This window comes from Lampetra fluviatilis, chromosome 42 (genome assembly GCF_964198595.1).
Source record: "Lampetra fluviatilis chromosome 42, kcLamFluv1.1, whole genome shotgun sequence".
NCBI classification, from domain to species: domain Eukaryota; kingdom Metazoa; phylum Chordata; class Hyperoartia; order Petromyzontiformes; family Petromyzontidae; genus Lampetra; species Lampetra fluviatilis.
Window position 1 is genome coordinate 2,613,597 of NC_136316.1, and position 23,620 is coordinate 2,637,216.

General features: G+C 51.1%; 1 protein-coding gene across 1 annotated transcript in view; it reads right to left on the reverse strand.

Moving 5' to 3' along the window:
- The window catches only part of VSTM2L (V-set and transmembrane domain containing 2 like), a 65,189-nt gene extending 53,614 nt beyond the window's left edge, over positions 1–11,575 (reverse strand). Inside the window, exon 1 of the mRNA XM_078875715.1 lies at positions 11,129–11,575. Coding sequence (XP_078731841.1) covers positions 11,129–11,219 — 91 coding nt within the window. The 5' untranslated portion in view covers positions 11,220–11,575. The remainder of the gene's footprint in view (positions 1–11,128) is intronic.
- Positions 11,576–23,620: the final 12,045 nt, after the last annotated feature.

Here is a 23,620-nt window from a genome sequence, read left to right on the forward strand (position 1 = left end):
GTTTACTCCTATGAACTATTCGTCCTGAAAGTTTGACCCGCGTGGAAGAGTAGGCCAGCGTACATGCGGAGAAGCGAACTATAGCTCCCTCGAGTGCGAGACTCTTCCACCAGCAGTGGCATGAACTAGCAATTGCAAGGCTGCGCTATTACGTAACAATTTTTTCCCCAGTTTAACAAGTAGGCTTTCGCGACCAATATTATTCATAATCAAGGTTTTTGGGGTTTTTTTACATTTACAATTTGAGTACGACGTTTCGCTGGCGAATTGCCCGATGATGCTGGATGCAATTACCAGCGAAACGTCGTACTCAAATTGTAAATGTTGTGGTTTCACGCTTCAACACACCGGTGGGCTAAAGCAGTGAACTATTTGTCTTTTGTCAACGAAACACTTTTTTACTGATTGGCCGTGTCGGGTGGTGGAGGGTTACGACACATTTATAAATAACGCGATTTAAACCCAAAAACGTTGATTATGAATGTTTTTCCAATTAACGTAAAGAGGAAAGTAATTGAAGGAGGGGAGGGTTCTTTTGGGGGGGGGGGGCTGCGTTTGGGGAAAAGCGCTGGCAGTGGGGGGGGGATGCTTGGAATTAACGCACTTAAAATGAACGCGTCAAAGGAATAATTAGCTAATTTTATATTTTTTGTTTAAGTTTTTAATGTGTTCCGCCTTCTCCCAGAGTCGTCGTAAGCAGCCGGCTGCTAACGACGAGCAAGGCGAGCCAGAGATGCATTACAAGTCGCTGGGATGCGGCTATTACACGGGATAATCACCGTCGCGCACCCAAAAGGTGCTTCATTAGCATGCGCACGTGAACGCATCTGACGTCTACTCAAGTGGAGAGACAGATCGAGAGAGAGAGAGAGAGAGATGCGCGCGGCTCTGCTAAAACGCGCGCACGGTTTTGCGGATTCGTATTCACCATGAAAACTTCAACATAATGAGATGCGTAAGGGTGACGAGTGCCCCGTGACCAACCTGGCCATCAACGCGCACAATTGCGTTGGGATCTCAGCGAGGGATAAAGACGCACCGGTTAATATTTGGATGTGAAACTGCCCGGTGATACCAGGTGTTTTCTTATCTTATCTTGAAGGAATGAAGGAATGTGTATACCGTCTTAACCAAGGCGCTTCACACAGAATTAACAAAGGTACATGCGGATTTAATGGTTGGGATGAGGTGGGACAGAGAGAGAGAGACAGCGTGGATTGAGTACAAGGAGGAGAAGGAACAGAGAGAGAGAGAGAGCAAAGGTTGAGAACGTCGAGCGCGAGAAGGCGACGGAGAGAGAAACACGCGTGGCAAGACCACGAATGGGGTTGTAGACCATGGGTTGGCTCCAGTGGGCAGCAGATGGAAGTACAACAATGGGTTGTTGAATCCATCTGTGCAGAGCTCTGAGTGTGGTTGGTGGGTTTTTTCCAGGCTCGCCAGTTCTCTCACGCGAAGGCAAACTCTGCAATGATGGAATTGGCAAACGAGCCCCAATGCAGGTGCCATCCTGAAACCAGTCTCAGAAATGCTCGTTGATGATTTCCCATGCAACTCGAGGTCATTATAGGCATCATTAAATCGCCGTTTCTTTAGAATATTTACACTGCGATTTTATTCCTTAAACAACATTACGAATTAGTTGATTAGCCTTACATGGATTTTCGTTCGTGTCACTGGGGATAGCGAAAGACATAACAATAACTCAATCGGGTGATAATAATATTATTAATAATAATAATAACAACAGGAGCACCAATGATGATGAAGGTAGTTGCGGCGGGGAATTGGTAATGTGCTCCCTGCAGAGTTAATGGCAAAGGCTCATCAATTCCAGGTAAATGACGCCAATTAGCAATTAAGGGTCCCCTCATGCTTGGCCAGACTCCCTCCAACTGCACCGAGTGGGACTCGAATACCAAAAATGCAAAGACGCGCAGCCTAGGCCGTATGAAGAGCACATTGCGTGCCAATCGATTGACGCATGCGTTTATTGCCACACACGAATAGTACATGCGCCTCGTACGGGGCGCGTTCAGTTCATAGATTCCGTCACGCAAGTGGCGAGTGAGAAAATACTGCCGAGTAGTAGGAAACAACATTTAATTTGACAGTCTTCTTGGTTCTTTCGGTAAAGTCACGTAGAAGGGAAGTAATAAAATAATAAAAATAAGACCAGGTCTTCACCTGAGGACGGCTGCTTGAGTTGTGGCCGAAACGTCGTGAGAATTATTTTATTATGTTATATTTTTATTATTTTATTACTTCCCTTCTACGTGACTTTACCGAAAGAACCAAGAAGATGAATCCCTGCAGTCACGAAAGCTTTAAATCGAAATTTAATTTGACAGTCTTACAGACGTCTGCCCGCGACTCTCAACAACACATGAAACCGTGTCAATGCTCCACTCTGTAAAACAACAAGGGGGCCCAACGTGTCGGCCCACGTTCAATCATCCGGTCGAGAAGCGTGCAAGAAGAGGGAGGGGGGGTCATTCGAAATCAACGGGATATCTCCCAATTGATCACCATCGCCGCCATAAAATCCGCCACAAACACCTTGAATTTCAGAAGCTCAGCCGCGTTGGGGTCACTCGTTGGATGGGAGACTGCCGGCGAACACCACCACCACGACCACCACCACCACGACCACCACCACCACCACCATCACCACGAGGTGCTGCGAGGCTTGCGGCGTGTCCGTGGTGGCCAGGAGATGGCGTTACGGCAATTTGTGGATTCTCGAATTGATCGGTGCGGGGCTGTTTCCGAGTCACTGTGTGGTGGTGGTGGTGGGGGTATTTTCTCTGGGCATTCTGATTTTTGCCTCGACACAAAGCCAAGCGCTCGTTGATGGAATTTCCAAAACATGCTGCTGTAGCAGGACCTTCCTGAAAAGCAGGCTATGAGCCTCCATGAAGCGTTCCTGGGTGAAACAAAAGGGCTGTTATGTTTAATACGGTGTTGACACGTGACACTCATCTCTGCTGGCAGATCCACATTACTATGCCGTGGGCAACTCGAGGCACGCTCGGCACAAAATATCTCATTAAAGGCACAAGGCATGCGCTGTCTTTATACTGGGAGGAACCTCCTGGTTACACCAGCCCACAGGGAATTATTCTGTCCGTCCGTCGTGCATGGAGGGGCTGGGTGGGGAGGGAGGGGCTGGGTGGGGAGGGGAGGGTAGGGAGGGGCTGGGTGGGGAGGGGAGGGTGGGGAGGGGCTGGGTGGGGAGGGTGGGGAGGGGCTGGGTGGGGAGGGTGGGGCTGGGTGGGGGGTGGGAGGGGTAGGGCTGGGTGGGGAGGGGCTGGTCACCCCGTGGTGCCCTTATAAAACTCAACGTTTAACCTACTCACACCGGCTTGTGCCCGCCCTCACAGTCGGGCATATTTGCGGAATACACCACGCCGCCGTTGACCCTGGCCAACGTTCCTACCAGCTCCCTCCGCAGGAATGTGTTAACGTCTACGCTTCGAACATCCCGGTTACATTCAGACATTATCAGTTGCCTATGACTGATCATATGCGTCAAACTGTCCGTGCTTTCTCTCACATCCAAATCACAATTTGACGCCGAGCTATCGATTCTTCAATGATAACTTCGCCTGCAATTGCATTTGGCTTCACATATCCTTGTCTGTTTACATATTCATGGAATAGTCACCCCTATACATCCGTTGAATGTTTCCGTGACTTAATATTCTGATTGTAAGTCCTTTGATCGGGTAAAAAAAAAATTATCGGCCCGAGCCGATTCATGCTAACGGTGAATTCGTTATTCAACGTTGATTTGTTCGTGCGATGTTTTCGACTGTTCGTTTGACGCAGTTGTTTTTGCGCAGATTTCTATTCGCTGAATGGATGAATGGATGCGCCGTACGTTACATTATTATTGCTTTTGTAAATTGGTTGACCCATGCTACTCTTGAATGAGACTCACCCCTGGTCTCGAAAGGAAACTTAAAAACACAAAGTAGTTATTCTCTCCTGTATTCACTATTACCCTAGACTTGTTATATTCCGGACTCTGTGACTCTGGCGAGGTTCTCGGCCAAGGCTAGCATCAGTGGCTCGCGATATCAAACCCGATTCTGCCCCCCAACCCTCAAATCCTCACCAACCAGCTTGGGGGTGGGTCATGGTAGGCATTTGACCCACACTTCATCTAGCAGTGCATTGACAAAGGGCCGCTGTACATTAATACCGTTACCATTGTATCGCCGAATACTCGCGCGGCCCCGTGTGTCCGAGCGTTATACGAAGGCCGCCGCATTGGTTGAATCCCTCGGCAATTTCGACACGGATCACCAAACGCCACGTGCCGACTCGTAAACGCGCCGCTGCCGCCACTGAATTCGCCTCGCTCTCTCGCGGGGTGGAGAAGGGGGAGGAGGGGAGCATGGAAGCCGCGCGAATTTGCCCGAGCTCCGCTCTCGCCCACGCATATCAAGTTGCCATCGGCCAATCAACGAGCGTTCACGCACGCGGCGAGAAAAGCGGAGCGCTCGGCCCGCGCGTGCGAGGGGGAAACGCTCGATGCCAAGGCGGACGTAAAGAGGTGGGAGGTCACACGAGTGTTGCTGCGCTGCCATCAGCTGGCAGGCTCGGGTATTGGACCTCTTCGACGGCCACGCGGGAGGGCAGTTGAGTCGACGTGTCAGTTTGTGAGCCACCAAACCCTGGCCGCCTACACAGCGCTGGATTACAGACAACGTGCATGGCCGCCACCACCTCCCGGCTCATAATATCTTGTCAGGTTGTTATAGTTGGTGTTGTTGTTAATGCCATACGCGAAACAAAGCGTGCACGTAAAAAAAAAACTAAAAAAAGACAAAGATCCCCGTATAGCCTTAACAGACTATTGGGGCAAGTGCTGTTAGCGAGCACCTATGAAGGCCGGAACGGTACACGATGGGGTGGGTGTCCAGCACCACGCCCGACCGCCTTTGTCTCCCTAGTGGCGATGTTTACACACCAGGTACTCATTTTGAGGCTGAGTCGACCTAGGGTAGGTCTCAGGACCGGTTCAAATATTCGTCACTGGTGGTGTTGGCCGTGAGCGGCGAATCGAACTCGGGTCGCCGGGTTCACAGCGCAGCGCGCTAACCACTACACTGCCTCTCCCCACACACACAGACACACACAGACACACACACGCAGACACACACACACAGACAGACACACACAGACACACACACGCAGACACACACACACAGACAGACACACACAGACACACACACGCAGACACACACACACACACGCAGACACACACACACGGACACACATACACACGCACACACACACACGCAGACACACAGACACACACACGCAGACACACTCCGACAGGCGCGTGCTAACGTCCCCCAACGCCGATAACACCCGATTGAAGTCTGCGGACAATGTTGCCAATTTAATGGGCTTCATAATTCCCCTATCGTTGTGATCATGAGCCGAGGAAAGGAAAAAAAAACACACACAAACCCTCGCTTGGGGTTTTACACGAATGCCGCCAGAGCGCTGCTCGCGACGTGCGGACATGCAGCGGTGGAGGGAGAGAGGCAGGGAGGGGAACGCCTGTTCGCGACATCACAGACGTCGCGACACCCCCGTGTAAACACTCGCCCGCCGGGAGCTAGCTCGGCACACGAGTACTGTTCTTGAAAGAACTCTCGACAAAAACACAAAAAAAAAACAGACGAACGCTCAGCACCCGTCCGACACGGCCCCAACTGAGACACATCTTACAAAATATTAATCAGCAAACAAAAGCGCGTTACGAAGGGCAATTGCCTGCGACGTCGCCTATTTTTTTTCTCTATGCATACACAGCGTAGGCACGTTTCCTTTCAGGGCAGTTTAAACGGCGAATGTGTGGAGTGTTTTTTGCTGTTATCCCACACAAGCGGAGGGTCATTGCCCGGAACGTCGACTATTAGGTATACGTTTCCTTTTCGTGGAGTGTAATTGGCCAACGTGTTGAGTTGCCCTGCGATTCGCGCTTTGTCGAAACCCGCTCCAACGCAGTATCACCACGACCCGCTTGTAAGAGCAATAGTGGGGAGCGGTAGTGTAGCGGTTAGCGCGCTGCCAACACCCAGTGACGATTATCTGAATTTGGTCATGGGCCTCCCCTAGATCGACTCGGCCTCGAATGAGTGCCTGGTGCGGTCGGACGTGGTGCTGGCCACCCACCCCATCCCTTCGCTAACAGCACTGGCCCCAACAGTCTCTTGAGGTTATAGGGGGGGGGGGGGGTTCTTTGTCTTTTTAATAGCGGCACCGTGCGTATTGCACCTGTGTATACTCACGTATACCCAGAACTTACGGACGCATCACACCGATGTGCCGAGGCATATCACATTCATAAACCAACCGCGGGGGCATGGCAATTACGGTACAACAACGTATTATTGTGCCGGTCTGTGCAGATGGACTTCATATAAATGCGATGTAGGCGGATGTGGCATGACTCAAGAGGCACAAGGAGCCGCAGGGAGGCAGCCACGTGGCGAGCCGGCAGCTAACAGCTGCTCCAAGCTCTGCCGTCCTCTATACAGGAAGGGGCTATCGGCCAATGAATGATGAGTGTTTACTTATGGCATGAAATCAGAACACTCAGAGGAGGCCTACGCGTGCGAGGGGGCAGCCCTCTATACGATACAGACGGAATAAGCTTTATGTCCACATTTGCAGCACCTCCTCGAAGCCATAAAAAATTAACCCGTAAAAACAAAGTTTTTCACTATAAATCCTTTATATGCGTGGCGGCTAGAGTCCTCTCGTCCTCTGGCTTGAGATGGCTGCCACCTATGGGTCAGATGAATGGCTGCCACCATTAAGCAATTGGTAATTAAATATAATTTATTTTTTCCTAAAAAGTGTAAAATTTTTGAAATATTTTTTTTCACGAAAATAGATTGTCACGCACAACGAGTCTGTGTGCAAAATGTCAGCTCGATTGGATCACGGGAAGTGGGTTAAAAAACGACCGAAAGATTTTCACGGTCGTAAGCGCGCAAGCAAACAAGCAAGTGAACTTAATATAAAGGATTTAAAAAGTGGCGTTTTTTTCTGAACGTCAGCACCACGGACAGCAACTAGCGGTTGTTCAGACCGACGAGTCCATATATGCTCGGAACAGAGGAGGGGGGAGAAAAGGAGAATGGAGCTTTAAGTTGCTGCAGAAATTAAGCAAGTGCCCTGTCAATGGAAAACATGAAGCCATAAAAAGGGAAGGGAGTTTCACAACATCTGTGTGCGATTCACCAACCCCGGCTGCTGCCTCCACAATGCTGGGTTACAGGCCACGTGCGTGGCCACCACCGCCCAAAAAATGTCTCCATCATGATTGGTGACTATGTCTAATCGCTGGGCCGTGTACGTCCTAGGAGCTTGGAGGACACGTGCAATATTGGGGTTTTAAATGACTTCCTGAGACAATCTGCGTGGATTAGCTCCATAAACGTCTCAAACTGTAATCGACCGATCGATTAACCGAATTAATAACAACAGCAATATATACATTGCCCGAACCTACCGACCCAGGAGCGAAAGTGAGATCTTAAATAGGCCTGCACATGAGGCTCAGAAAAACAACCGGACTTTGTTCTCACGCATCCCGACTCGAGTTGAAAGCGTTAACTGTGCTATTAGCGTTGTGTCTGTAGAGTGGAGGGGGGTGGGGGGCCCCAAACATATCTCCTAAATATCATCCAGTATACACGCAACGTTCGAATAATGTTGTGTTGTTCCGAGTGACTTTCATCATCATCAGCAGCAGCAGCCGCCACGGTCAATCTCACTGCTGGATGAAACCCTCTCTCTCCACAGCCGCCGGGGACAAATTGTGCCGATTCGCATTCAGAAGGTAAACAACAAAAGGTAACCAGAAGGTGATCAATTCTTGCCGAGTGAATGAATTCCTAGGGAGGGCGCCATGCGTGTTGGAAGAGCGTTGCAAAAAAAAGTGGCACGCGTAGGCACGGGTTTTCGTCATTGTTTAAAGACATAAAATAAAAATTACCAGGTAAAGCCCACTGAGCTATGTAACTCTTTTTCAGAAGCGACCCGGCCCCAAATGATAGCTCAAATAAGTGGCTTATCAAGTGGAAATGTATAGCAGCCAAAAAACTCTCAACGCATGTTCCATAAACGTGGAGGGGGGAAAACGGCAGGATCCGGAGAAAATTCCACGCAACCACGGGGCGAGAGACAGAGAAAGAGAGACATACAAACTCCAAATATATAACAGGCGCCAGGGTCGGCATGGAACACGACGACCTCCTGTATACCTAGCGAGGGAATTAACATCTCGCCAGCGCGGCGCCCCAGTTTCGTGTGCCGCTCGCCGTATATCGGTAAACTCCGGTATCCTCAGAACTCGCTCGCTCGCTCGATCGATCCGCGAGTGAATCAACACGCGGAGATTTACATCGACCTCGTCGTGGCTGACATAGACTGCGCTAGCGATAGCCTCGCCCGGCCGAGCATTGTGTGGGCGATGGGCTGCACATGTGGGGCTGCGATTCAGTGCGAGTGCTGTGCACACATTGTACGCGTGGGGTTCGGTAGGGCACGCTCGTTAGCGAACACGTCAACACGAAGACAACGACCGGAAGGAAGAAAAACACAAACCCGCGCACAGAAGAAGTACGGTCAGGGAGACATTTGCTTTGGGGGATCGAAATAGCGATGGAGCAAACGCGCGGAACGGCGATCAGCACACGTAGCTTACTCACTACCAGCATCATCATCACCACCATCACAACCACCACCAGCACCACCATCACCACCACCACTACCATCATCGCCATCACCACCATCATCATCACCACCACCATCATCACCACCACCATCACCACCACCACCACTACCATCATCGCCATCACCACCATCATCATCACCACCACCATCATCACCACCATCACCACCACCACCACCATCATCACCATCACCACCACCACCACCACCATCACCACCACCATCGCCACCATCACCACCACCACCATCACAACCACCACCACCACCATCATCACCACGACCACCATCACTACCGCCACCACCACCATCACAACCACCATCACCACCACCACCATCATCATCATCACCACCACCACCATCATCATCATCACCACCACCACCACCACCACCACCATCACCACCACCACCATCATCATCCAAGCTATTATAAGAGAACAAAGTCAACGGGCTTGGGCAGGACACGTCATGGCGGGAAGAGACGATGGTCGAGTGTAACAACGGAATGGCAGCCAAAAGAACGGAACGCGCTCGGAGGAGAGCGAGAGAGAGAGAGGCAGTGCCTCCACGCACGCGGAGACGGAGCAAACGAGATCAGTTCGTGTGAGGGAGGCGCTCGGTGGATCGGTAACATCACACGATCGTCAGAGGCGAGCGGCAGCTTTGGAGAGGCCTTCATCCAGCAGTGGATTGCCCACGGCCGATGATGGCAATGACGAACGGCAGCGAGGTTTGCTCGATGCTCAACAGCACTTCAAGTTCATGTATTAGGTATAGCCCTGTGAGCCATTCGGCACTTGAATCGGGCGCAACCGCAACAAACAAAAAACAAAAACATGAACAAAAAACATCTTAAAGTGAATATGTGACTAAGTGCAAACAGAAAATCCAAGAAAAGACAGCAAAATATTGCAGAAAAAAAATCACCGTACACCAACGCTGTGTGCAAAAATCCCAGTGGGATGCAAGTCAAACAACAACAACAGCGAGACGCTGACCACGGAGACGGCGGTGGGACAGGCTGGGGGTATTGAACTCCGCCAGTCTGTTAGGTAATTTGTGAGAATATTAAAGTCTTGATGAATGGTTCACACGGTGACGCGGCGAAGCAGTGACATGCTGTCGAATCGTGTGAGGTTGTTGTAGTTGCCTATCTAAGTGTGGAGATATTCAAGTGGGATTCTACCACTCTTACCCTCTCACTCTTACCCTCTCATCTTACTCCCCTCCACACTCGCCCCTCTCATCTCACTCCACTCCCCTCCACACTCGCCCGCATCTCATCTCACTCCACTCCCTTCCACACTCTCACCCTCTCATCTCACTCTACTCCCCTCCACACTCGCCCCATCTCCCCACTCATCTCACTCCACTCCCCTCCCCGTACTCTCCCCTCTCATCTCACTCCACTCCCCTCCGCGCACTTTCTCCTCTCATCTCACTCTACTCCCCTCCACACTCGCCCGCATCTGCCCTCTCATCTCACTCCACTCCCCTCCACACTCGCCCGCATCTGCCCTCTCATCTCACTCTACTCCCCTCCGCGCACTTTCCCCTCTCATCTCACTCCAATCCCCTCCACACTCGCCCCATCTCCCCACTCATCTCACTCCACTCCCCTCCACACTCGCCCCATCTCCCCTCTCATCTCACTCCACTCCCCTCCGCGCACTTACCCCACTCATCTCACTCCACTCCCCTCCACACTCTCACCATCTCCCCTCTCATCTCACTCCACTTCCCTCCACACTCGCCCCATATCCCCTCTCATCTCACTCCACTCCCCTCCACACTCTCACCATCTCCCCTCTCATCTCACTCCACTCTCCTCCACACTCGCCCCATATCCCCTCTCATCTCACTCCACTCCCCTCCACGCTCATCGCCCTCTGTTCTCCTCCACACGCTCCAGCTCTGTCCTGCCATGTCACTCCCTTCACGTTCTCTCCGATTCACATTCGCTCAGTGGGGGATGTCACTCATTCTCCTCTGCCGGTCCCGAAATAGAGAACTCCCTCCCCCGTCTTCCGTGCTGTCGATTCCCTGCCAACCCACCCCCCCTGTTCAAGTCGAGGCAATAGTTCTACCTATGACTGTCTCTTGTCTACAACAGAAACAACGTCTGTGTGTTTGTGTAGGCATCAACAGCATGCGCGTGTCACACTCTCTGTACACGTAGTCTCGCGATGCAGAGTTGTCATGCGCACACGGCCGTATGAATCCACATGGCAATCGGATCCCTAATCACGCTGCGCATCGAAGTGCGGGCTACTAAAAACCGGTGCTGCTGATGAGCAGCGTGTGCGCGGTGACACCGGGGCACACCGATCATCGTGCCCATACCCCCCCCGCCCCCCACCCCCAGTACCGAGAGCGGCGAATCCCAGAGAGAAGCTGCAGCAGCAAGCGACACTCAGCAGGAGCAGCGGCGGCAGCGGCGGCGCGCGGAGCTGCTCCATCCCGGCTCGCTCGCCCCGTCCCCGCGGGGCTGATGTGCCAACACGGGATACCGCCTCGCTGGGCTGCTGCTGATGATGATGATGTTGTTGCTGCTGCTGATGATGATGTTGTTGCTGCTGCTGATGATGATGTTGTTGTTGCTGGTTGACCGCTTCCCCGACCGAGGGAAGAAGGGTCCCGGCCAAGGGGCACGGATCCTCCTCGTCCCCTTCCCCACAAGCCCTGCGCCTCCTCTTCCACCACCACCACCTCCTCCTCCTACTCCCTAGGTCACCTGCATCGCCGCGAGCATGACTCTGTGCAGAGCGCCGTGCGTGGCGCTCCGATCGTGGCCGAGTTGCGAGAGGGAATGAGGAGGAGGGAGGAGGAGGAGAGGCAGAAGGCTGAGAACAGCGCGTGGGAAGGGGGAGGAGGGAGAGCGGGGAAAAGAGAGAGAGGGGGGTGGGTGGGTGGGTGAGAGGGGGGAGAGTGGCAGGGGGGTTGGGAGAGTTAGCGAGAGAGAGACAGAGTGCGATTGGTGAGAGATGGAGGGAGAGGAGAGCGTGAGAGAGTGGGGCAGAGGGTAGCGAGTGGAGAGAGTGGAGAGAGAGCTGAGATGGAGCGGGAGTAGAGAGGCAGAGTGGTGGAGGGTGGGAGAGTTAGCGAGAGAGAGAGAGAGAGTGCGATTGGTGAGAGATGGAGGGAGAGGAGAGCGTGAGAGAGTGAGGAACAGAGTAGCGAGTGGAGAGAGTGGAGAGAGAGTAGGAGGGAGAGCTGAGAGGGAGAGCGGTGGAGGATTGGCGAGTTAGCGAGGCAGGGGAGAGATGGAATGAGAGAGAACGCTGCAAGTAGAACAGAGGGAGCGAGAGACGTAGACAATCTCCTCGCTGCTGCTTCAGGCTGTGAGCGTCTGCACTGAGCAGTGAACAGAGCATGACAAGGGGATGTGGGCAAGCGCAGGGGGTAGGAGGCTGGGCGAAGAGCCGACTCGGGGCTAGCTTGCCAGTATTCAATCTGGAGGCAATTTGCTGCAGTCGATCTACACCGCAGGCAATTATGCTTTTGCAATACATCCAACATTTTTTTTCTTACTCGTGTGATGCGGTTTGCTTTTTGTTCTGATGTTTTTGTTATTTGTGTTTTTTTTCATTTTGACGACCCAAGGTGACTCGATCGTTGACTCTTGAGTTCTCATCTGGTTAAATAAATAAATAAAAACTTGGACTAGCGAGTTGGTTCGGACTTTTATCGCAGTGTCTGATTGACCGGTTGACCATGGTGAGACGTCGGGTGAGTATTGGGGATGGTGATTGTGGGGAGCGGTGGTGTAGCGGTTAGCGCGCTGCGCTACGAACCCGGCCACCCGAGTTCGATTCCCGCTCACGACCAGTGACGATTATCTGAACCGGTCATGGGCCTCCCCTAGGTCGACTCAGCGTCTAATGAGTGCCTAGTGTGGTGTAAACATCACCACTGGGGAGACAAAGACGGCCGGGCGTGGTGTTGGCCACCCATCTCCTCGTGTGCCGTGCCGGCCTTCATAGGTACTCGCTAACAGCACTTGCCCCTACAGTCTGCTAAGGCTACACGGGGCGATCTTTGTCTTTTGTGAGCTGTTGGTGATTGTGGGGGTGTCGGTGATTGCGGGGAGTGGTGGCACAGCGGTTAGCGCGCCACCCCACGAGCCCACTGACAGCTGTGACGATGATCTGGACTAGCCACGAGCCTCCCCTCGGTCGACTCAGCCTCATACAAGTACCTGGTGCAAAGGCTGTTGGGATTGGTGCTGGCTTCCAAGCCCTTGTTCGTGTGCTCACTAAAATTGAATTCTCCAACAGTCTGTGAAGGCTATACGGGGCAACTTTGTCTTTGGTGGTGGTAGTCGGATTACGATAGTGTTGGCGGGCGGGTGATGATGTACGTTGAACTTCTTTCGCACCTTACGTAGCCAACCTTGCTAATGTGGTGGTGGTGGTGGGGGGTGTAATTCTGGCGATGGTGGCGGACGACAACGACGATGATTGTGGTGGCTGCTGCTCTGATAGGGCAGTGCCTCTGCGTGACACGCGAGGATGAATCAAGGGCGCGCCCTCTCTCTCTCTCTCCCTCTCCCTCCGTCTCCTCTCGCGTTTCATCGTCGGCTCCTGTGCAGCGACAGAGGAAGCACCACGCACAGCAGCCAGCGTCGCGTTTCCCAATGCGCGCGCGTGTACACTGCGCGTGTCCACTCTGCGTGCAAGAAGACACAAGACTGCAGCTGGCCAGACTCCACGCAATGCTCAAACATACACCCCACACAGATTTTAATATGAACTCATATTCGTCAATAACAAAAATGAAAAGTATATAATTATTAGACGTTTCAGGCACTGGCCCTTCTTCGTAGCACGTAAACAGCGAGCCCAGAGAGATGGTGGCTGATACGCGTTGGGCACTGCGCGACCATGGTGCCCAGTGACATTTGTAACAACGATTTTTGATGACCTCGTTTTTTTAAATTGGCATATCAATAGTTACACTAACAGTAGATACAGTATTGAGAAATATAAAAAAAACCTTAAGTATATCTAGAAATGCTGCTATGAAATAAACTAATGTTAAATTACATTTTTTTTATTTTGCCGGTACATTGCATCGTGGAATATTTGTTCGTGTGAGTGCAAGGCACAACACGCTGCATAGTTTATATTTACAACCAAATACATCATCCTGATTAATGTACCCGTTCTTGGGACCTTTTTACCAGTAACAAAGTATGAAAAAACTAAAATAGGGTTTTACCATTTCTGGCCATGAAACAGGCGATGTTTAAATGTTCAAACACCAAATAGAAACCTTGGCAAAAAATCAAGTCTGCAATAACCACACGTACTTGCAGGTGAACATGCAAACACACATGCTCTGGTTATTATTATTATACGTACGTTGTCTTTGAAACTGATTGGCCTACACTAAAGACATCTTTCTTTAGGGTCTAGTCTCAGCATGTTTGTTTGCATGTTCATCACAAGTACTGAAAATGTTGATACTCCGACTGATGCTCCTGCTGTTGTGGAGTGACTCATGCAGCCAGCTATGGCTGCAGAGTTTGGTGGTACATGTTGTTTATGTCGTTTATTGTGAAAATTCGGTCACAGTTCCTATGATCACTGTTACATTGCTTTTATGGCTTTATTTTTGTGATTTCGAAAAGTTTTTTGGTTTTGCCATGTTTGTTTGTTGTAGTACGGAGTTAGACTGATGGCCTTAATCTAAGTTGTCCTTTGCTTGTTGTTGTTGTTTGACTTGCATCCCACTGGGATTTTTGCATATAGCGTTGGTGTACGGTGCTTTTGTGGAATATTTTGTCGTCTTTTCCTGGATTTTCTGTTTGCACATAGTCACATAGTCACTTTAAGATGTTTTCTTGTTCATGTTTTTGTTTTTTGTTTGTTGCAGTTTCACCCGATTTAAGAGCCGAATGGCTCACAGGGCTATACCAAATAAATGAAACTGAAAAAAAACTGAAAAAAAACTCTGTGTGGTTAATGCAGACTTGATTCCTTGCAAAAGGTATCCTTTTGGTGTCTGAACATCTGAACGCCTCCTGTTTTATTTAAAGTAAGGGTAAAAGCTAATCTTGTTTTTTTGTCGTACCGGATCTTGTCACATTCTCTGCAGCTAAGCAGAAGTGAGCCTGTGTAGTACGAGGATGGGATTGTTAGAGCCTAACTTTAAGGACATAAACCGCAAATGCCAGGAAACTTACCTTCCCCGAGTCCTTTATTATGATAAATTTCAAACGTTTGTGCGTTAGAATCAAGAAAATAAATGTAATGATGATAATAATACAATAAACGCCACTGCTGTGAATGCATAAACTTGTTTTAAAGTTATTATTACTGAAATAAAGTGTGTTTACACAATTCCAGTCGTTCCCAAAAATTGATTTTACACACGCACACTCATCACCTGGCACCACGCCGGTGTACTTTGCTTTACAGATCACGAACAACCTCAACTCTCTGGTCTCTGCGGCGGCGGCAGCAGCGGCCTTTCTCGAGCTCTGCCACTTTCCTCTGCTCCCCTCTCCCCTTCTTCCTCCATCCTCCCCTTCTTCCTCCATCCTCTCCCCCATTCACAATCAACCACCCCCCACCCCCACACGCCACACACCTGCTCCTTGTTAAAGGACGACTGCCTCCCCTCCACGTGCACCTCGCAAGCCGTCAACAACCGCCGTTAGAGCCACGAGGTGGCGGTGATTCTCACCACGGCGCTCGTGCCAGGCTAGGTGCACTTTAAGGCCCGCTGGCAGCAGGTCACGGAAACAGACCCGGGTACCATGGAGTTGACCGAGATGACTGGCAGATACACCAACTGTGCTCTCCGCTTTGCCAACTTATTGAGCCTCTAAATCCCCGTGTCTCTTGCCATCATTGTCAACCTCATTCTGCCTTGAAGTGCTGCCCCTATCGGCTACGGCACACGTGATACCTCCAAATAAGCGCGCTGACGTCACAACACCCATCAAATCTCATTCCACCGTTACACTTCAAGGCCACCTGAATTAATGAACACATTTGTATACAATTTCTACTGTAGAATTAACTGTGCTGTTAATGCAATGAATATCCACTTGTGTTCATAACAGGAGGATACCACGTGTTGTAGGCTTGGGCTTTGAGGAGCCCAGGAGATGGCGGTACAGCAATGGATTAATGAATCTATCTGTGCGTGACTTTTAGCGTTGCCCGCCTTCAATGAGCAGTGACTCTGACGCGCCTTTCGTGTTCTACGAAGAGCTTCTGCTGTGGACACCAACACTGTCCCTGAGTCCGGTGTTCGATTCTTGACGCTGGAGCTTCGTCCTCTCTCCAACCGCCCCTTCCCTCCTCGTGCTCTCCCCCTTTGATATTCCTCGAGGCCCCCTTTCTCGAAGGTTCGCTCACCCCCATTTCCCTCCGCCAATCCTCGTCCTCCTTCTCTGAGTGTAGGCCAATCAACCGTTACCCCCCCCCCCCCCCCCGAAAAGTCCACCCTCGTTTCCCCGCCTTTGAACTTTGAATTTCTCTTCCAGTCAGCTGAAGTCTCCAGCCGTAACAAATCGTCTTTGAGGTCTGCTAGAGCACGTGGCAATTCCTCGCCATCACTCTTCAAGTGACTCGACCGGTCTCAACGCTGCCGATCTCCCAAGATCCGGCGAGGTGGATGTTGCCATGGTGATTGAGAGGGAAAATGTAAAAAAAAAATTACGAAATGATGAACGAAGCAAAGTGCCGACTACACCGAGCATCTTCTCGTTTCCACTGATCGTAAAAAAGAGAGAAAGGGACTCTTTACTGTTAATGCTCAAAAGGCACATTTTGTTGCAAAATAGGAGCGACAAAAAGTTGTCCGGACCGTTTTTGTTGTTGTTTCTTGACTGACAGACCCAGATTCATACGTCCGTTATTGGTTAGGAATTAATCTTTGCGGAAATTGATCTTAGGAGATGTCTTAATGGGGGCGCTGCAGTCCAAACGCACGGCGGCCGAGCCAAATTCTGCAGTCAGCAGACACGGACGACTCAGCACGATCACCCCAGCCAGCCGGCCTCTCTAACACACGGGAGACCGCGGGTGAAAAAACAAATCACACAAAGACCACGGCCGTAGGTTTTCGCGGTCGACAGCCTCTCCGACGCTGCTTTCGTCCGACGTTTCGCGCCAAGCCCTCTTCGTTCCCGAAGCGCGCTCAGCGGCACGTGCGCGATCGCGTGCCTTGCTGTGCCGCGTTCAGTCTTCAGGTCGTCTCTCTCCCTTCTCCCCCTTTAGCCCCGCGTGCGAGGGGAGGCTTGAGCACGCCAGCCGGCTGCGGCGAGCTGCTAACCCAGGCTCGCGGACTCGCTCGCTGCAGCTCGCAGCGAGAATGCACGGCTGCGCAGCGTTCCATTATCATTAGGCGAGACAGCGGAGTGTTTCTGCTGCGCCCTATATCTATTCTGTGTGCGAGCGAGCGAGCGAGTGCTCGCGCGAGTAAAGAGATGGGGAGCGTCCTAGGCACAGCTATAGGACGATGCACCACCTGCAACCACGCCACAGCGAGGTCACTCGGGGATTGATGGCCCTAATCTTGACGTCCGTTTAAAGCTGAACCTCACGGGCAATACGCGCAATGCCTCTTCCCCCCCCCCATCGCTCTCCCACTTAAAAATCCGCAAGCGGCTTCCTTTCCTATTCATTTTTTTTGTTTCGTATAAATATTCCGCAACCCACCCCCCCCCCGCCCCCCACGGTGTTTGTGTAAATACGAGCGCGTGTGTTAGCGCTGGGAAGTATTTTTTTTTTGCACATGATAGAAAAAATAAATTGGTATCCAGAGACCGTTACGGTCAATTCTTGCGTAATAAGATAAAGCAATTTATCCCGACAACACGACGCAGGGCAAAATAGGCACGCCTCCAGACGAAGGCAGTTCATTTCTCCACTGCCAGCGGTTATGATGGGAGTAGTTATTTCGTTTTGATTATCTCACACTTTGCCTGCTGCTCGTGTCCCTTATAATGTCAACATGTAACCGCCCACCTCCGCCGCTGCTGCTGAAACTCTACGGAACACGAGCTCTGGCTTGACCCCCGTGATCACCACTCGCCCCGCTCTCGCATCGCCTGCCGAGCACTGCCGCAACACGCGTTCACATCGTCGCAAGTCGGTGCTTTAGTACCCCTCCGTGCACCGCCTATCGGCAGTTGCGGAGCGATGAATCGATGTACGTACGCTGCGTGTTGAACTTTCTTTCGCACCGTACGTAGCCAAGCGCGCTAATGGTAGGTGCGGTTAAAGGACATCAAAACTCAACACAAAACGCAGTTCCCTAGTGTACGCGTGTTAAACTTTTTTTTCGCACCGTGCGTAGCCAAGCGTGCTAATCGGAGGTGCGGCGGAAGGACAACAAACTAACACACACAACACATTTTCCGGAGGGTTAGCTGGTGGCCATGGAACTCGATCAACCGCGGGAGCGAGGCTACGGCGTCGTTGACAAGGCGTGGACGAGCGGTGACGTCGCTGCTGCTCGTTGCAGACGTTCGCGGTTCGAACCCAGTAGTCGGCACCTGGTAAACACCGCGTGTGTTCGAACCTTAAACACACACGGTGCTGGCCGCTACTGCGGTGGACATTGGCGATACCCAGCGGAGAGCCAAACGGAATAACAAAAAAACAAATGCACCAGGCATCAACTCGTCAGAAAACACGAAAAACTACAAACTTCGTGCAATAAATTCTCATAGCCGTGAGCTTTTTTGTGTCAAGCGCTGATACACTCCGAGTGTTCACCGGCCGAGAGGGATGGAGACCGCGGCGTAGTCGAGAAGCAGCAAGCACGCCCGTGCCCGTGGGCGCGTTATATTTGGCGCAGATCCCACGTCGTTACTTGAATGAGATTAGGTCACGTGTGCCAGCGCCACGCTCCAAATTTTGGCGAATTTGAGAAATTGCTTGCAAATGACTCGAATGGGAAGCCAAATTACAACACCGCCCCCCCACTCCACTTCCCCCTCCCCGCCGCAGTGGATGAGTGCCCGCTGGCTGGCTTGTGCTGCATGCACCTTGTGCCGAAACGGGGCAGCTCCCACCGGGGGAGGGGGGGTCCCCTGTCTGCTGCAGCAAGCCTCACGAGATGCACCGCATTGGTGGCGGCGTATTGATGTTAAAGTGGCGACGGTAACTGATTATAACGATGATATGATGATGTGTCTGTTGAAACGTTATGCTATTGTATCCACGATCGGAGGGCTTGCACAAACACAAATTAATAACGCGCTCGTATTTCAAGAAGCGGACGCAATGCTCGATCGAATACTCGGAGGCTCGGGGCCAGAGCTCAAAGTCATTCGTACGAGAGCCTGAACAGGTGAGAGAGAGAGCCTGAACCAGGTGACGGCGTGAACCAGATGAGAGCCTGAACCAGGTCAGAGCCTGAACCCGGTGATAGCCTGAACAGGTGAGAGAGAGAGCCTGAACCAGGTGACGGCGTGAACCAGATGAGAGCCTGAACCAGGTCAGAGCCTGAACCCGGTGATAGCCTGAACAGGTGAGAGAGAGAGCCTGAACCAGGTGACGGCGTGAACCAGATGAGAGCCTGAACCAGGTCAGAGCCTGAACCCGGTGATAGCCTGAACAGGTGAGAGAGAGAGCCTGAACCAGGTGACGGCGTGAACCAGATGAGAGCCTGAACCAGGTCAGAGCCTGAACCCGGTGATAGCCTGAACAGGTGAGAGAGAGAGCCTGAACCAGGTGACGGCGTGAACCAGATGAGAGCCTGAACCAGGTCAGAGCCTGAAACCCGGTGATAGCCTGAACAGGTGAGAGAGGGAGCCTGAACCAGGTGACGGCGTGAACCAGATGAGAGCCTGAACCAGGTCAGAGCCTGAACCCGGTGATAGCCTGAACAGGTGAGAGAGAGAGCTTGAACCAGGTGACGGCGTGAACCAGATGAGAGCCTGAACCAGGTCAGAGCCTGAACCCGGTGATAGCCTGAACCAGGTCAGAGCCTGAACCCGGTGATAGCCTGAACAGGTGAGAGAGAGAGCTTGAACCAGGTGACGGCGTGAACCAGATGAGAGCCTGAAGCAGGTCAGAGCCTGAAACCCGGTGATAGCCTGAACAGGTGAGAGAGGGAGCCTGAACCAGGTGACGGCGTGAACCAGATGAGAGCCTGAACCAGGTCAGAGCCTGAACCCTGTGATAGCCTGAACAGGTGAGAGAGAGAGCTTGAACCAGGTGACGGCGTGAACCAGATGAGAGCCTGAACCAGGTCAGAGCCTGAACCCGGTGATAGCCTGAACAGGTGAGAGAGCCTGAACCAGGTGACAGCGTGAACCAGATGAGAGCCTGAACCAGGTCAGAGCCTGAACCCGGTGATAGCCTGAACAGGTGAGAGAGAGAGTCTGAACCAGGTGATAGTTTGAACCAGGTGAGTCCCAGGACAGGTGAGAGCGTGAACCAGGTTAAAGCCTGAACCAGATGAGAGCCAGGACAGGTGAGAGCCTGGGACAGGCGAGACTTGAGCTGTCGCTTGGATGCGGGACGGTGCTTGGATGAACGAGAGGTGCGTGGGCTACCCTCGGACGTGACACCACCGCAAGGTGAGCAGAGATGACGGTGATGGTTTCACGGCTTGGGGGGGGGGGACTTGGCGCGAGTGGGTTGGCTCTCAGGCACCGTTGCCACATTTTCTTGCCGTCTCCCCGAGCTCTGTTGCTTTCCAGAGCGCGGCTCGTGGTTTTGTTGTTGTTGTTGTTGTAGCGACGTTCTCCACAATAACCCTCACAAGAACGCGAGCGGACGTGAGTTTAAGAGGCACTCCGGACAAGACGTCTCGCGCTCTCGTCTGACCGCGTCGACTTTTAAAATCCTTTATATTAAGTTCACTTGCTTGCTTGCTTGCACGCTTAAGACCGTGCAAATCTTTCGGTCGTGTTTTAACCCACTTGCCGTGATCCAATCGAGCTGACATTTTGCACACAGACTCGTTGTGCGTGACAATTTATTTTCGTGAAAAAAAATTTCCAAAATTTTTCCAAAAATTTTCACTTTTTAGGATTCTTTTTTTCATATTTAATTTTAAATACCAATGTGATAAAAATGAAACTCTTACTCAAGAAAAACAGAAATGAATAATAAAATAAAACCGATGCCACGCATATAAAGGATTTATAGTGAAAAACTTAGTTTTTACGGGTTAATTTTTTTGAGTTCACAGGGCAAGCGGGGGGCGTCTGCAGAGAAACGACAAATGGTGTGCGCCGAAGTTGTTTTCAAAGCCGGGCAGCCGGCCGCAGTTAGCCCGAGCCGCAAGAATAAATTGGTACCGCTTTAAGGTGGTTCAAAATATTAACGGCGCCAATTCCTTTATACGGGCCAATGAAAGTGATTTAGTTATCGATAGTAGCCATTTGGAAGTGGTTTCCTATTTCCAAAAAATATCACTTATGGTTAAAAGCCCATTCGAAAGCACAGCGAGGCTTTGCCACCTCGGGTGGTGGCATTACGTGGAATGTCCAGGACCCAGGGATGGATTGCATTGGCAGTGATGCGAGTTCACGCTTATGAGAAAATCTCGCCCTGAATGCACCCGATCGCCATCAGATGTCGAATGCTGAAGTTAGCGGTTCGGCCTTGTTCACACGTGGATGGGGATACCAGATGTTGTAGACTTGTGCTGCGGGGTGGCGAAGAGTTGGCCGTACGGCAATTGTTTAATCTATATGTGCTTAGCGCTGAGTGTTACCCCATGCTGTGCGTGTGGGTTTTCTCCGGGTACTCGCCTTTCTTCCCCACTAATTTATGGAATTGGGTCGACAGCCAAAGCAGGGTTTCCTCCTGAAAAAAGAAGAGTCTTGAGACCAGGATGAGCCTTACCTGTAAACAGTCTTGAGAATCAGGATGAGCCTTACCTGTATAAAGTGTTGAGAGTCAGGATGGGCCTTACCTGTATTAGTCTTGAGACTCAGGATGAGCGTTACCTGTATCAAGGGCATCCTGGAACAGACAGGGATAACTATGCACGCTACAGGTCCCTTCGCACATACAAGCAAGGGTGGCCTTCTGTATTTTTAATTGGAGACCAAAATACCGTGATCAATTAGGGCCCCTTTGTGCCCCTTAATTTGGGCAAAGTGATGGACCACGGATTTTCCAAATTCACCGGCCAACACGTGAACAACACAGGAAATTAAAGAGCGCCCGGGCGCGTGCATGCACGCACACCAATCGATAAACCGAATCAATCCCGTCATTTGGAAGAAGGCGAGGGCCCGGACGGCAATGACCTGGGGAGGCCTTCATCCAGCAGTGAATAAATCATGACTGGATTATACTAATAATGATGATGAAAGGCACATTATGGGGTGGGGGGGAGGGGACACACATATCAATGTTTGCAACAGTGACCTGCATAGCTCTCCGACGCGTTTGTTGGGACGTGTCACGTGATGCTCATCAGTATCTCTCCGCCGCTAGTATATTTTATTTTTGGCTTACCCAGGGTGAGGCCCATTGGGCTAAAAAAAAACAGCTTCTTTTATTTATTTTTCTCCTTCTCAAGGCTCACATTATAGCAGCTCCATCTGGATTAAAATTTCGCAATTTTTACTTTTCAGGATTCCACATTTTCCCAAGAAGCTTCGGGTGCAGTTTCTCCCCGTTGGTTATAGCGTGGTTGGCTGCGTACGGTGCGAAAGAAGTTCAACGTACGTACATACAGCACACCTCCCTGTCCGATAAATGGGATGAAAGCAGGGCATGCCCGTGAGATATTATTATATATATATACACACTGTATATACACAATTTACTTTCGTAACAATGATTCTATTTTTCATTATAAAATACTATGTGTTAGAGAATTGCTACCGTTGGCAGGCGATGTTAAGTTTATTCGTTGTATTTTACCTCCAGGAAAATAGGCACAGACCACTGAGGAAACATCGACAGAGACAATGACAAAGATCCCCCGTGTAGCCTCAACAGACTGTTGGGGGTAAGCTCCGTTCGCGTGCACCTACGAAGGGCGGCACGGTACACGAGGGGGTGGGTGGTCAGCACCACGCCCGCACGCCTTTGTCTCCCCAGTGCCAACACATCGCACCAGGTACTAATTTGAGGTTGAGTCGACCTAGGGGAGGCCCAGGACCGGTCCAGATAATTGTCACTGGTGACGCAAGACACACGCACATGCACAACCACAAGCCGCATGTGCTACTCCATGGGCTTATTTTGTTTGCGCTTGTGCTGGGCAGCTCTCCGACGCGTGCTCGGTACGATGTCAGACGTTTCGCTTCCCGTGCCGGAAGCTGTGTGAGAGACCTCACGCCGAACAACCTCCCGCGTGGCACAACCCCCGAAAATCGCACCTCTGAACTGATCCCACACAAAAGTTCCAGGGCAGGCACATAACTGATGTGCCTTGTGGGATATCCGTGCGATGCATACTTACAATCCGTGTGTGCAAGTATGCGTGTGTGCAGACGGTTCGAACGATTTTAGCTAGGAGGACTCTCTTTAAAAAAAAATCGTATTCGATTAAGGCATTCGCATGTAGTGTCGGTTACAGGGGTTGTTAGATCATACTTCACCGAGGAATCACCAACCAACACTTGAACAAGGGTTCATCAATAATAATAGGGTTTTTCCCCTTTTTTTCTGGCAACAAAACTGAAACCTTTTTACAAGGACTCATGTCTGCATTAACCACAATACTTGCAGTCAAAATGCAAACAAAAACACATTATGATAATATATGCATTGTCCTTGAAACTGATTGGTCCACACCAAGGGACGGCTTTCTTTTGAGCCTCGACCCAATTGGTGCTCGACCAGAGGACGCCAAAAGGCGTACAGCTCAAAGACAATTCACTAACAAAGTAATGAGGGCTCGGGGTGAGTATCTACATCAT